Below are 14,711 nucleotides of genomic sequence, written 5' to 3' on the forward strand. Positions count from 1 at the left end.
GCAGTATATTCTACAAATACAAAGAAGACTTTGTTGAGAAAAAAATATGGTTGTATCTCAATGCATAATCCCCTTTTATACCAGTAGGATCTTTAACAGAACTTGATCGGCACTGTCTTGATTCAACTCTGAGGTTATATCATCATCTCTTTATACCTCACTTTCTCTTTGTTTGTTTTTGTTAAATATTGTGTCATTTTGGGCTCCCTGGTGCTTCATTTTGTCTGTGGGCCAAACTGTTATAGATATTTTTAAGCCACACTAGAACAAAATAATAACGCAAAACACTTATTCTTAAGCTTGAAAAGGAACACCACTTAAAACAGATTCTCACATACTAGACACACTGTGTCTGCACTGTATAGCTTGTTTTCAGTTTCTGTATCTCTTTTTGTATCTCTAAGTTCTAAGTTCTAAAAGTTTTGTCCCCCCAAAAAAATGCAGATAAAGCATTTGCATAGATCCAGTAAGCTTACACTGTCACATCAGGATCCATAATACACTCATACAAAATGACATGTTGGCTTTAATTAACTTTTTTTATGTCAACAGTTCCCACATAACTGGGTTACGTTAAACACGCATATTTTTTTTTCATCTAACTTGGAATTAAGTATCATGGAATTAAGTAATTTTATGCGATGAACACTGAAGCAGTGTTAAAGTTAATGAGTTAAGAAAGTGAATAATTGAGGGATGATTGATCATTATTTAAGAAACTAGAGTAACAAGCAAAATCACTGAAGGAGAAAAACAGAACGTTCAAGTCACCATTATGGTGATAAGTGTATATTTTATTTGGTCTCTTGACCCTCACATAATTAACTTTAGATTCAGTTTGACTGCTGTACATGTGTTATAACAGCCAGATGAACAAATAGAAAAGATGATCTGATGGTGTTTGTTGTGTTTAACATAATCATTATTTCTCAATCATTTGACCTGAATCACTGAACTCATGTAGAAGCCTGTGCCTTTGAATCTCAACAATGGTGACAATTATAAAGCATGTTGCAGTGCATTCTGGGTGCCACCAGGAAAAACTCATTCATGGCTCCCATCATGTATTGCTGCATGAATAAATAATGAGCTTATGTTAGGAGGTGATCTGTATGTCACCATTGCTGATAATTCATATATATATATATATATATATATATATATATATATATATATATATATATATATATATATGTATATGTATATGTATATATATACATACATTTTTTATTATTATTATTGATTTGATAATTTGGATATCATTGAAAATGCTTAAAATTGTTTGCTCTACAATGACATAGCTGCTATAACCCATAAGGTAAACTTAACTCAGAAATTGGGTTCTGTATGAGTTCAGTGATTCAGGTCAAATGATTGTGAAATAATGATTATGTTAAAACATAACCAACACCATCAGATCACCTTTTCTATTTGTTCATCTGGCTGTTATACCACATGTACAGCAGCTAAACAAAATCTAAACTTAATTATGTGAGGGTCAAGAACCCAACTAAAACAAACCCTAAACCCCATAATGGCTTATGACTTAAACGTTCCGGTTTTCTCCTTCAGTGATTCTGCTTGTTACCATCTTCAACAATGCTCAATCATCACTCAATTATTCACTTAATTATCTCATTAACTTTAACACTGCTTCAGTGTTCATTTAACACTCTGCTCAGAGCTTAATTGGGTCGCTTAAAAGGACTTATGCCATGATGCTGAAGTTACATGAACAAATCAGGTTTAACGTAACCCAGTTATGTGGAACCTGTTGACATAAAAAAGTGAATTAATGGAACCTGCTAACATAAAAAAGTTAATTAAGGCCAACATATCATGTTTTTGAGTGTAGCAAATAATATTTTAATTAGCCATTATAAAACAGTTAAATAATAATGATATATATATATATATATATATATATATATATTGTACACACACTTGTGTACAGTAACTGACTGTTGTTTCCTACAGTCTGTGAGTGATGAATGTGAATGTCTCTGTGCAGGGTGAAGAAAAGATCAGACCTTATTGGAGCATTTAAAATGGAGCCGCTTTATCTAAAGCATGATCACCAAGAGTCAGGTAATTAATCAGTGGCATCACTACATCACTTAGCACCATATACATTTACATTTCAGTTGCTGACACAATCCTATAAATTTAGAATGGTAGTTTAGCACTGAAAAATATCAGTCATTATTGTAAAGAATAAGTATAATAAAAACTAATAAAAGATTGAAGTGCATTAGCATGAGGTGTAAAGAGGATGACCGTGATCCTCATTAGTGAGACATGACGTTTTGTGCTGACATCTACTTTACGTCACACTGAAGGCTCGATCAGCTTATTCCCCTTAGTGCTCTGCTGTATTATTTAAGCCTCTCTGTGTGCTGGTAAACAACAGCTTTCTAACCTCCTACACTGACCTCAAGTAGATTTGGTGTGTTTTTGCATGTGTTTGACATATGTTATGACAATTTTTTGGATGCTTAAGATACACTTAAAAATGCATTAGACATCAAAATGTTATCATAATGCTATTAATATAACATATTCTATTTTGAGGACAAATAGAACTGGCACATTTTTTTTCAAACTAAAACGTAAAAAAAAAATCTAAATTAAGATTAAAATATATTATTTGTGTATTTAAATAAACCTAATATTCAATGTCTTGGAATTGATTGCTTGTTAACAGTCGGTATGAAACAGAAATGGGAATTGTCTTTTTTCCTGTATATCTGAGTAAAACGGCTTTTCAAACCAGCTTTTTAATGCATTACTTTTTACTTTCCCCAGCACTGCTTATATTTAATATTGTAGTATTCCATAAAAAAACTGTTAAGTTGATTTCATTTCAGTGACCATTTCCTAGTTGTTCTGTAATCTGACAACAGAAAAAGAAAAATATATAAATAAAAACAGCTCTATTATGAATTCTGCTATATTAAATACAGTTTGTGTACACAGAGAATAAAGAAGCAAACAGATACTTGCTATTGCTATTTAGCACATTGTGTCATTTACTGACAATTACCAACTTTTCAAACAAGCTTTACCTACTTTCATTTGAAAGTAGTTGGCATCAGTGCTTAACTAAACATTTTAACTAAACTAAACATGTGTTTTACATTACATCACATAGGTGAACGTCTTAGGTTACGAATGTAAACATGGCTCGCTGGGATGGGGAATGAGACACTGCATCTTGGAGCGATGCTATGGGGAATGCCATCAGTGTGATGGGTGTCTAAAGCACGTGTATACAGTGTTGGGAGTAACGCATTACAAAAGTAATACATTACAGTAACATACTTTTTGCTGTAACGCAGTAGTGTAAGGCAGTAGCGGTTCTAGGCACGGGCGAACCGGGCAGTCGCCCGGGGCGGCATCTCTTCATGTCACATGAGGGGCGGCACGAGCAGTTAAAAAAAATCCTCTGTGCCGCGAATGTTTTCTATTTTTTATCATTTCGATTCAAATTATTGGCAATGGCGCCCTGCTTGCTGAGAAGGTGCCGTGCACAGAAGCGATGTCAGAGGGTCTCTTGATTAGTTCACGTATCGCGTCTTTTGCGCGCTTGAGGTCGTTATTTCAAATAGGCGATTAGGCGCACGGGAAGCGCGCTCATTATGCGCTCGCTGGAGGCGCGCTCATATACTTTTCAGTATGGGAGTGCACGTGTACCCAAACACTTGGGTGTTTTTTTCTCTTCTCCGTAAATAAATCTTTTAGAAGAGCTACAGCATACGTTTTTCTGTGGTGGAAATACATTAGCTACTAAAACTTCTTTGATTGTGGAGAGCGTAGTGCATGGTTGTATAGCAACGACAGCCATGGGAAAATCGGACCGAATTTTACTATTAATAATAAAAGATAAGCTACTGTGCATTATAAATGTCAGGAATGTATCTTTATTGACTCATTCTTTTTATAGAGATGATTGAATGCTGAAATATGAGGTTTATATTTTTATAAAATCTTTTTTTGTGTTAACCTTTTTTTTAAGTTTAGTAGGTAAGATAAAAGACACTCCTTTAAAACAAATCTTTAATGGTATTAACTTGGTGAATTGATTTAATTGTGTATTAGGCTTTTTGAAAAAGATTCATGTTGGTCACTATATTCATGAAATGAAAATAATTTACATAATGATCAACTTTATGTGTTCTTACAGTAGCCTATAATATGCAAAGTACAATGTTCTATTTTTATAAATAATCTCTGATTCTGTCCTTTTCTCTGACATTTTAAGAGTGACATAGGTTAAACTAGATTAAACTAGCAAAATAACTGGATTCTATTTTTTTCAAATGAACGGTATGTGATTTTATTGTTGGGTTGTTGTTGTTTTTTTTTAGTTGGTTGGGGGGGGGGTTGGGGGGGGCGCTCGAAGGGGGTCTCGCCCTGGGTGTAATTCAAAGTAGAACCGCCACTGGTGTAAGGCATTACTAATCAATTTTCAGTAATATTTTACTCGTTACATGTTCAGTGAGGCTTCTATTACAGTTGTATTACAGTGTATTGTCTGCTTTTACTTCTTAAAGGCAACAGACTATGTGAAATTTTTAAAGCAGTCTTTTAGTGCCAGTTCAGAGCGGTCGCGTCTGTAACATTGTTTTTTCCTCATAAATGCGAACACAAAAACTAAAATTAAATGAATATTTTAAGTTCTATGAAGACTGGAGAGCCAACCCTTCCTCATCCGATTTGAGCAGTGTAATTAACAGAATTACAAAAAATATATTTTGCCTCCTATTTTTTTGTCACGCATGAATGTGTGTATTTTCCCTAATATTAAAAATAAAACATAGACTGATATTTGTCTAATGTCTGGAGTCCTTTAAGGAAGTAGCCTATATACGTTTCAATACATGTATTTTCTGAGAATTTTTATTTCAAGTTTTGACTGCAAATGTCATGTCCATAATGCTGGACTTCCCCAATTTTATATAATTTATCCTCAACTAGTATGAGGTGTAGGTCTACGTATTTTATAATGTTAACTTCAAATAATACTAATAGCCTAATTTAAAGATAAGGTAGCATTGGATATGGACGGTAAGGAGAATAACGCTGGAGTTGGAAGAGGTTTGTCGCGATTCTGTAGGTTCGTGGATCTGAGTCGTGTGGCAAATCGCGATTTCGGTTTCATATTGCATATCGTTACAGCCCAAAAGTTAAGTTCTACTTAGTTATTTTGGTGAAAGTAACTCAAAAGTAATACATGAGTAATGTAACGCAATACAATTCTGGGACAGTAATATTGTAAGGTAATGAATTACTTTTAAATAACAGTAACAAGTAATACCTAATGTATTACAGTTTGGAAGTAACTTGCACAACACTGCGTGTATACACATCAAAATATCATTGGCAGAGCTTCCGTGCAATTAAGAGGGCACCTGCAATAGACGTCATAAAATTTTTGCCTTAATGAGACGTGCAGGCAAGCCCGAGCGATGGCAATGAGACACAGTGTCTCATTCCCCTTCTCAGGGAACCACGGTTACATCCGCAACCTTAGGCGTTCCCTTTCAAAGTGGAATTCAACACTGGATTTTGGATCGACATTATGGTGGACCAATACTCACTCCGCCATGTTGATGGAATGCCTGCCTCATTTGCTGTGCATGTGACCACAATGGGCATAGCATTATTGACTTGTTTAGCTGGAGTCAGAAGCATCATTAATACAGGGTCGCGCATCCTAAGACTCATAGACCATCAAGTGCTAATATTCCCCTCAACAATTACCCATGATCATATGCCCCTGTGACAAGGAAAGTCCCAGCCCTTTTCAACCTTCCTCCCTTCCTTGTGGGCCCAGCCTTGGCCATATGTGGCCCTGGAGCAGACCTCTAAGATTTAGTTATTACTGCTTCTTTAGCTTGACACATCCATTCAAGAATACTGGCCCAGGGAGACCATTTTTATGTGCTACCCTGGCCTACTACTATGATTAATATAGAGAGTAAACACATGGGGTTTTCATTTAGAATAATTATTCACCCTCCTCTCTTCATAAAACCTCAAGGAAGCTGCAGGGGAGCTTTAGATCTATTACCCCAATACAATCTGGGGATAGCACTAACACCCTACCTGGAGTACTCTAGGACCCCAAGACTCCCAGCACCTAACAAAGGTGCCTGGTAACAGGAAGAGCTACCAGAAGGCAAATTAACCCTTTCCTTGCCAGATTCTAAGAGATCAGTTTAGGCTCCAATAGGGAATGGTGGACCCAACTTTAAAACCCAGACAGTAGTGAAGGGTTTTACTCAACATGAAAGGACTGCCCAAACCTGTCCAGGGTAACAAGAAGAGCTGCTAAAAAGCAACTTAACCTATGTTTGTTAGGTTCTACAGGACTGTTTGAGGCCCCAGCAGGGAGTGGTGGACCCTACTTTAAAACGCCAACAGCAGAGGATGGTTCTACTCCATACTCAAACCTGTCAAAAGTCCCAATACTCCCAGCACCTGAAAATAGGTACCTGGTAGAAAGAAGAGCTGCTACAAGGCAAATTAACCTCTACTTGTCAGGTTTTCTGGGAGTGTTTGAGCTCCAACAGGGAGTGGATGACACTACTTTAGAACCCCACTGCAGGGGAGGGTTCTACTCTACACTCACATCTGTCCAGGGTCCCAAGAAGAGCAGCTAAAAGGCAGTTTACGCTCTAATTGTTAGGTTCTACAGGACTGTTGAGGACGATTCTACTTTAGAACTGAGACTTTATGGGCAGTATATTTCTTGACAGGAATGTTGTTCCAGGATCAACAAAATATGTTTTTTTTTCAACAAAATAAGGGTTGGAGCAGGGCAGTTATGGCCTGACAGGAATCGCTCCTCAAAAGTGCTACTTCCTCTCTCTCGCACCCTCAAACCAGATCTAGCCTAGACCAAGCATAAGCCATCACCTTCAGCAACTCCTTGTAGGCAGAGCTGGCAGGATGGGAGAGCTCACTATAAGCAATATAACCTCATCAAACACATCCGCCTCAACTTGGTTGGATGGTTCCATAAACATTTGATATCTACTTGTGGACAGCAGAGGGGGCAGATTTGTTAACAACATCCTCTTCAAACTCCCTCTCCATCTATTCCAATAGAATTCAACATTAATCAGTTTTTTGTCTTCTCTTTGTTTGAGATTAGAAACTGGCATGGAAGTATTACAGCTAGTAGGAGGAGTCCAGAAAGGTAAAGGACTTCCTATCACACTCTTCCCACGCTCCAACTACAATCCCCGCGATTGTAGCTTCTTCGGCACCTCAGGGTGTAGGCGCTGAAATCTCATCCCTCAAGAGAGAGTCAAGCATATACTATGTGGAGCTTCTCACCACGACCACAAAGCTTGCTCGAGAGTCGAACATGTTCGGTTCTAAGCCAGATTCTTATCACCAGAGTCTGCTGCCAAGATTGCAACAATAAAAGTGCCCTCAACTTCATCGACACCCGGATGTGCTTGTGCAAATGCTGACTACTATCCCTTGGGTGAGAATCAAGGAAGAACAAAGATTATTACCAGTGTCTTTCATTAAGTCTCACGAATGCATCATAAAGAGCACATCCAGCTTCCTCGAGGAGTCGATCACGCTCCATCCGTAGCATTTGTTTCATCTGAACATAAACAAGTGTCTCCTGAAAACAAAAAAGAGTTGATGATGTGTACTTCACGTGCCCTCTTTTATGAATGGGGGCGTTCCGGTAATGCCGTCATTGACTGTCATTGGCCAATGAAATTGTTGTATACACATACTTCAGACACCGGCTATTGGCGTTCCACACAGCGTCAATCAGGCCCGAATTGGCTAATCGGGAGCACCGGGAGAATTCCCGGTGGGCCGGTCTGTTTTATTGGCTAGGAGGGCCGGCGTTGTCACGGCACTGGGTGAATGTTTTCCCTCATAGGCTCCAGTCACAGCGCAGCCCCACTATTTTATTATTTTTATTATTTTATTATACTATTTGTATTTGCTAGAAAGAAAAAAAAAATCCCCTAAAACGCATCGTGCAGCCCAAACCGTAAGGGCTGGAGCTGTGAAACTTTGTCAGATGGTAGGGCCTCGAATTGTGGAGAAGCTATCAGAGTATGACCCCGATTGGCCCATAGGTGGCGCTACAGCAGCCAAAAGTACCAAATTGCTCATAACTCCTAGACCGTTTGACTTAGCTTCAATGGTTTTACAATGTTACACTGTAATCCCTGGCTCAAGACGGACAAGATGTATATCTCGGATTTCCATTTGGAGCAAACAAAAAATTTGTTATTTCGGTTTTTGTCCAAAACCCACTTTTGCGAACTAGTCCCTGTTTTTTTGCCCAATCGGGACCAAACCAGTCTAGGCCTATTCTCTGGACTCTCTTAGATCAATAATTATCGAAAAAAAGTTGAAATTTTGCATTTGGTTGGCTGTAACAGGCTCATTTAGATAGTGGTCTGTGGCAAAATTCAGTCAAAAGCCCCTAAATCCCCCCCAAAAAGTCACAACTTTTTGAGGATCGGATCATAGGTGGTGCTATAATCGCGTAATGTATTGTTTGTAAATGGTGTTTTACATCTATTATGTCCGTGCATAAATGCATGTTAAATAAAATTGAATGCCTTTCAATGCTTTTGTGCGTAAAGGCCTGAACTGCTTGAACACCGATACTGGCAACACTTTACTGTCAGCGTTAATAAAAAATAAAAAAAAGCTTATAGACAAACTGTAATTGCATAAAGCTACCACATTCGGTAAGACAAACGCAATGATCATCGTGATTTTCTGTAAGAAATATAGGCTATATCACTATCAAAAACAATAGCATTATACAGATCTGTATGTTACAGAATGAAATTTGCCAAATAACCTTACTGGCCAGCTGAAGAGGCTCATGCTGTTTAGTTAACATTTCACAAAGTCGTTATAAATACAATTAAAGCAGTGTTTCTCAGCTAGCAATCTATTCAACCAGAATATTTGAGTTTATTCTGTGTGACTTGCAGAAATATAAGACTTTGCTAGACCTACTTTTATTTTATATTTCTTTGCACAAAACTTCAAAACTTTCAAAAAAAAAAAAAAAAAAAATCCCGGGGGAGCATACCCGGCTATTGCACTGAATAGAAAATAATATATTTTAAAAATACAATGAATTACAAGGCTGTATAGAACACTATTGCTTATATGCTGAGGTTTTAATTACATTATTTTAATATAGTCAGTCGGGAACTAAAGTGGGCCGGTCTAAGGCATGAAACTCCAGGGCTGAAAATGAGTTCCAATCCGGCACTGGCGTCAATCCAAGATGCAGTGTTGAGTTCCGCTTAGAAAGGGAACTAATGCTTCATACATTCACTGTAAATCACCTTTACACCATGGGTACAAGTAAAATTCGATATTTGTTTGCAGATGCCTTGATATTTTTATGTCTAATTCAATATCATTAATCTGATTTCCTTCTATTTCTGTAGTTTCTTCAAATCCATCAATCAATGAGCTGCCTGTTGCTTGTTGGACATTTAAACATGACTAAACAAAGACAGTTTATCATATGTCTGTAGGCAGTGTGCAGCTGTGCAGACGATTGTAATTGTGCTGACAGCAAGACAAAAGAGCAGCCCTTTCTCTCAACACACACACACACACGTGCATATATGCATACACACCTTAAAGCCATTTCTATCATGAACAACTTCCTGATTAAATTATCATCAGGCTTGGCCAGATGGAAAAAAGAACTGTTATTCTTAAATATTTTATTGCTTGTTATTTGTAATGAATCATTGTTGTGCTGCATATATTATTGACACTTGAACTTTCTTGCTAGTGTGATTTTAATAAATATTGAAATATGTTTTTTTTTTTATATATATATTTATAGGGCTTGTCACTGATTATAGAGTAAGTATACTGTGTGTGTGTTTGTGTGTATTGTGACGGATTGTGAGTTGTGACTAAAAAAAATATTGCAGGTCTTGATAGGCTCTGATAGGGTTAAGGGAAACAGTACAATTGCATAGATACATATTTAGAATAGACCAATAAAACGTTTTTACTGGTAATCTGGCTAAATAAATTATATACTGTATATACCCCAGTTTTTGTTCCATGTTAGATCAGTGAATTGATGTGGTTTATGCATTCAAAAATGAAAAATGATAAGCATCTTTAAAATATTGGTAACACTTTACAATAAAGTGTTATAGGTATTTGTTAACATTAGTAAATTAATACACAAACATGAAATAACAATGAACAGTGAGTATTATTCATTATTAGTTCATGTTAAATAACGAAACCTTATTGTTAATAAGTGTTTTTAAAATATTTAGCAAATTGTTATTAATTAACATATTTAATGCAAATTGTATTTGTTTGCTAATTGTATTACTGTTAATACAATTTTTTAAACAATGTAAAATTTTGGTCCAGGAGCAAAACCAGTTGAGAACCATAACTAAGAACTACTAAGAACCCATTTAAATGCCAATTAACTTAAGTATAGGTGATGAGACAAGAGAGCAGTACAAACTTTTGTATAAGTGAATGTGCACTGGTTTGTACCTGTGTGATTCATCTGTATTTATGTGTGCACAGTTCATATGTCATATCTCATCTCATCTCCCTTCAGCACTGGCAAATTCCATTGGGACGTAGGTTCCGCTCTCTGAAGTTGTGGTTTGTGTTCCGCATGTACGGACTCAAAGGTCTCCAAGCCTACATCCGCAAGGTAACTGCCTTTAATCCATGCTGTCAATCAAATTAGCCCTGCCAGTCACATCTTATTCGGCTCCACAGCCGATTTGGAATGACGCAAATCAGTGCACTCTATTTGTTTTTGAAAGACATTATGTGTTCAGTTCTGCACATGTACTACGGGAAGTCTGGTCCAGGTTCTATATTTTTTTTTAAGAAGTATAGTGCAATAAAATGTAAATACATTTGTAAAAATGTATTTTAAATATGTAAAAATGTAAATACATTTTAAAATGTATTCTTAAAAAATAAACAAATATATTATTGTTCTTGTTAGTTTACTCAAAGTTACACTAGAAGAAAAGATTCGATATAGAGTTCTGTCAGCGTTACAGAGACCATCATGGGATCATTTTATGGATTTACTTTTAATTAACTTGTTTTTTAATTCCTTTTTAACATTTTAATTCATGCATTTAGCAGCTCGTAAACATGCTACTTTATCATAATAATAATAATAATAACCCCTTAAACATGATTATGCATGTTTTATGCAATCCTTTTAAACATTTCGGTAGCACTTTATTTTACAGTCCAGTTTACAATAGGACATTTTTTTCTAATGATAGGACACAATCATTCACCTTTTCATATTTTGGTTGTTTATTTGATTCTACAGACTGCCCTCTGCTGGTATGCTTGAAAGAGTATTTCACCCAAAGAAATATGAAAATTGTGCTAGTCTGCATTTACATTTTGTTTTCTGATCCATTTATCTATCCATCTATCCATATATCTATCTATCTATGCAGCATCTCATATCTAAAATGCTTTGCTCATCTTGTCTCAGCATGTAGGGTTGGCCAAAGAGTTTGAGTCTTTGGTGAGAGCTGATCAACGCTTTGAGATCTCAGCTGACGTTGTGATGGGCCTCGTCTGCTTTCGACTCAAGGTCAGAAAAAACACTCTCTCGACAGAAACACAAAAGATCTCTTCTTGTGGTTGTAATAGACTGACGCTTGGAGGTGGTTAACTATGGAAAATTGCAGTATGAATTATTTTAATTTCCGAAGATGTGCAAAGAGAGCAACACAAATGACACAAAATGATGTTGTTACAAAGAGTAACGTCAAAAAATAAAATAAAAATAACAACAACAACAGCAACAAAAGAAAGATGTAAATTTGCCCGTACTTAAAGATGCATATATAAATATATATATATATATATATATATATATATATATATATATATATATATTGCTGATATATATATTTTATTTAAATATGACTGAATATTAAATATGTTGGTAACACTTGGCAAAAAGCTTCCATTTGTTCACAGTGGATATAATTTGTCCAAGCTAACATGAAAACAGTGAACAGTGTTTTTTTTTTTTATTGACTAACATTAACAAAGGTTAATAAATACTGTAACAAATGTATTACTCAATGTTAGTTAATTAATAATGTGAACTATTTGAACCTTATTGCAAAGTGTTACAAATATGTCTATATAGTTTTTATTAAGTTTTAGTTTTAGCTATTTTGGTTCAACTTAAATTGAACGAAAATGAGAAATGGTGCCTTGGCATAAATAAAAAAAATGTACATATTATTATTATTATTATTACTTTTTTTTTTTCAGTAATTTAACTTAAATAACAATTAATAGGTAATTATCATTACCATTTAAGTGAAATTACTGAACTTAAATATACAAGTTTGATAAAAATCATCATTAAAGAAGAAAATTTCAAATGGCATTTAGAGGCTTTTGCATCTGAACTCTTCATATATATATATATATATATATATATTACTGAGCTATATACTAACTGAGCTGTGTATTAAACATTGCAGGGCTCCAATGAATTGAATGAAACTCTGTTGAAGAGGATCAACAGTGCACGAAAGATCCATCTGGTTCCATGCCAACTGGCAGGCAAGTTCGTTCTGCGTTTTGCCGTGTGTGCCCGTACTACTGAGTCACGGCATGTTCAGGAGGCTTGGTCCCACATCTGCCACCTGGCATCAGAGCTGCTTCAGGAACTACCCCACTGACTATGGTGGGCATCACATGTTAAGTCAAAAAGGGTGATCTGTGCCACACCTACTATCCACACTGTCTTACTTTAACTCTACCACTGCGAATTGTGCATAAATGTGTGTGTGCATTGTCAAAATATTCATATGTGTGTGCATGTTTGTCACAAAGGTGTCCACCAAGAGTGCAGCGTGTCTGTCTTTTGTGAGCTGGATCATATGTGTTGTCTGCTAAAAACAATGTTGTTTTTCTCCACAAAAAAAAAAAAAAAAAAGTTTTAAAAAGATAGTACCGTTTTGTTCAGCTGTGGCCAAAAATTATATTTGTTTTTAATGACCCTACAAGTTCGATTAAATGATGCAATTATTTTCAAGGTACACTATGTAGGTTTTGGCCCTTTAGCTGTTAAACAAAATTGCTCATAAAACATTCATTACAAGGCTTAAGATATAACCAGTTTAGTTGGAAACGATCTCAAGCTGAGTTTCTGAAGACGTTACTCTACCCATTAATAGAAACGGTACTTTCTTGAAAGTAAACTCCAGCACAACACTACAGAAACCATAATGAATTGACCCTTCACAATAGATAATGCTTTACAATAAACCCTGTTAGAGAGCTAAATATTTTTTTAAATAAAATTCACCTGTTGAGTAATAAATACATATACGAGATCAAAAAATCTCTGCGTCGCTTTTTCAACATTTCAAATCCCTCAGTTATCAGCATCTCCAAAAAGCCAAGCCAATGTTGATGTCAATCTTTGTCATTTGATATGATGATTGATTGATATGATGGTATTTATGGATTTAAGACACGTGTGCAATTTCCCATGAAAACCACCCAGACAGGTCCGAAATATAAATGCTTATAATAGGCTTATCATAGTGAATCAGTGTAAGACAAAAACATGTTTTGGAAGTAGGATTGATGATCTGTTGACTTATATTTAAGTAAAAAAAAATATATAAAATAAAATGTACATAGTGTACCTATGAATAAGAAAATAATAATAATAAAAAAAACACTAAACATGGTTAAGCTTTTTATCTGACAGAAGTATTTGGCAAAAGAAGGGCAATCTACAGCAGCAGGTTTGGTTTTACTATTTGAAAAAAATGCATTGAAAAACAAAAAAGGTCCCAGGAAAAAAAACATTGACTATACAACAGGATAAGTAATTAATATTTATTCATATTTCTTTGTATGCCTGTCCTAAACAACAATATCCGCACAATTTGGCATGTTTCATTGTTTAATCACAAATAAAACAAAGGACTCAAAGCACAGCTACTCAATATGGTGACCAAACCGTTAAATAAATCATTAATAATATTTAAATAAAGGATTAATACATCAATTTTCCAAGGCTGGACATCACTTTTGGCCACTACTGTACGTGTGCATTTGAAAATGTGTCTATATTGAAAATCAAATATGTTTTGTAAGATATTCAGAGAATGTTTTCTCTTGAATTAGAGTATAGTGCAAGTGTTCAGACTGCTTTTACCAAAGCATTGGCCTTTATTGTTTCTGCTTTGCTCACTTTTCTGCATTTTCAAAAAACTAAATCAAATATCAAGCCTAATATCTTTCCTTTCTTTTTCTAAAAGCATTGTTCTCAGCACAGCTTCTGTGACACGATACCTCACCAACCTTCTTTGACACAGTTGTGCCCTCCAAAAAAATGTGACTGGTACATATTAAATAGAAGTGTATTTGTATTAACATACACAATAAAGTGCATTTCTCCCAAAATGTTGCGTGTGAATTTTATACTGCTACAATCTTCAGAGATGCTAAGATTTATTTCATATAGGTTTAAATCTGTTAATTCACTATGATAATTTTAGTCACTCCGAGTAGACATGCTTCTGGACTGCAGTCAGATGATCTTATCAAGCGAAACGATGGCTCATTTAAAAAAAAAAAAAAGATCAAATTTTAAGCTCAAATGGTCGCCTTGATCTGTTCTGTGA

The 14,711-nt window shown here is 35.5% G+C and overlaps 1 protein-coding gene across 1 annotated transcript in view; it reads left to right on the plus strand.

The window, feature by feature from the left end:
- ddc (dopa decarboxylase) overlaps positions 1-14,405 on the plus strand; it is a 29,619-nt gene extending 15,214 nt beyond the window's left edge. Inside the window, exons 10-14 of the mRNA XM_039669144.2 lie at positions 2,012-2,088; positions 9,872-9,891; positions 10,622-10,720; positions 11,537-11,638; positions 12,549-14,405. Coding sequence (XP_039525078.2) covers positions 2,012-2,088; positions 9,872-9,891; positions 10,622-10,720; positions 11,537-11,638; positions 12,549-12,749 — 499 coding nt within the window. The 3' untranslated portion in view covers positions 12,750-14,405. The remainder of the gene's footprint in view (positions 1-2,011; positions 2,089-9,871; positions 9,892-10,621; positions 10,721-11,536; positions 11,639-12,548) is intronic.
- Positions 14,406-14,711: the final 306 nt, after the last annotated feature.

This window comes from Pimephales promelas, chromosome 12 (assembly GCF_988280905.1).
Source record: "Pimephales promelas chromosome 12, fPimPro1.hap1.1, whole genome shotgun sequence".
Lineage (NCBI taxonomy): Eukaryota > Metazoa > Chordata > Actinopteri > Cypriniformes > Leuciscidae > Pimephales > Pimephales promelas.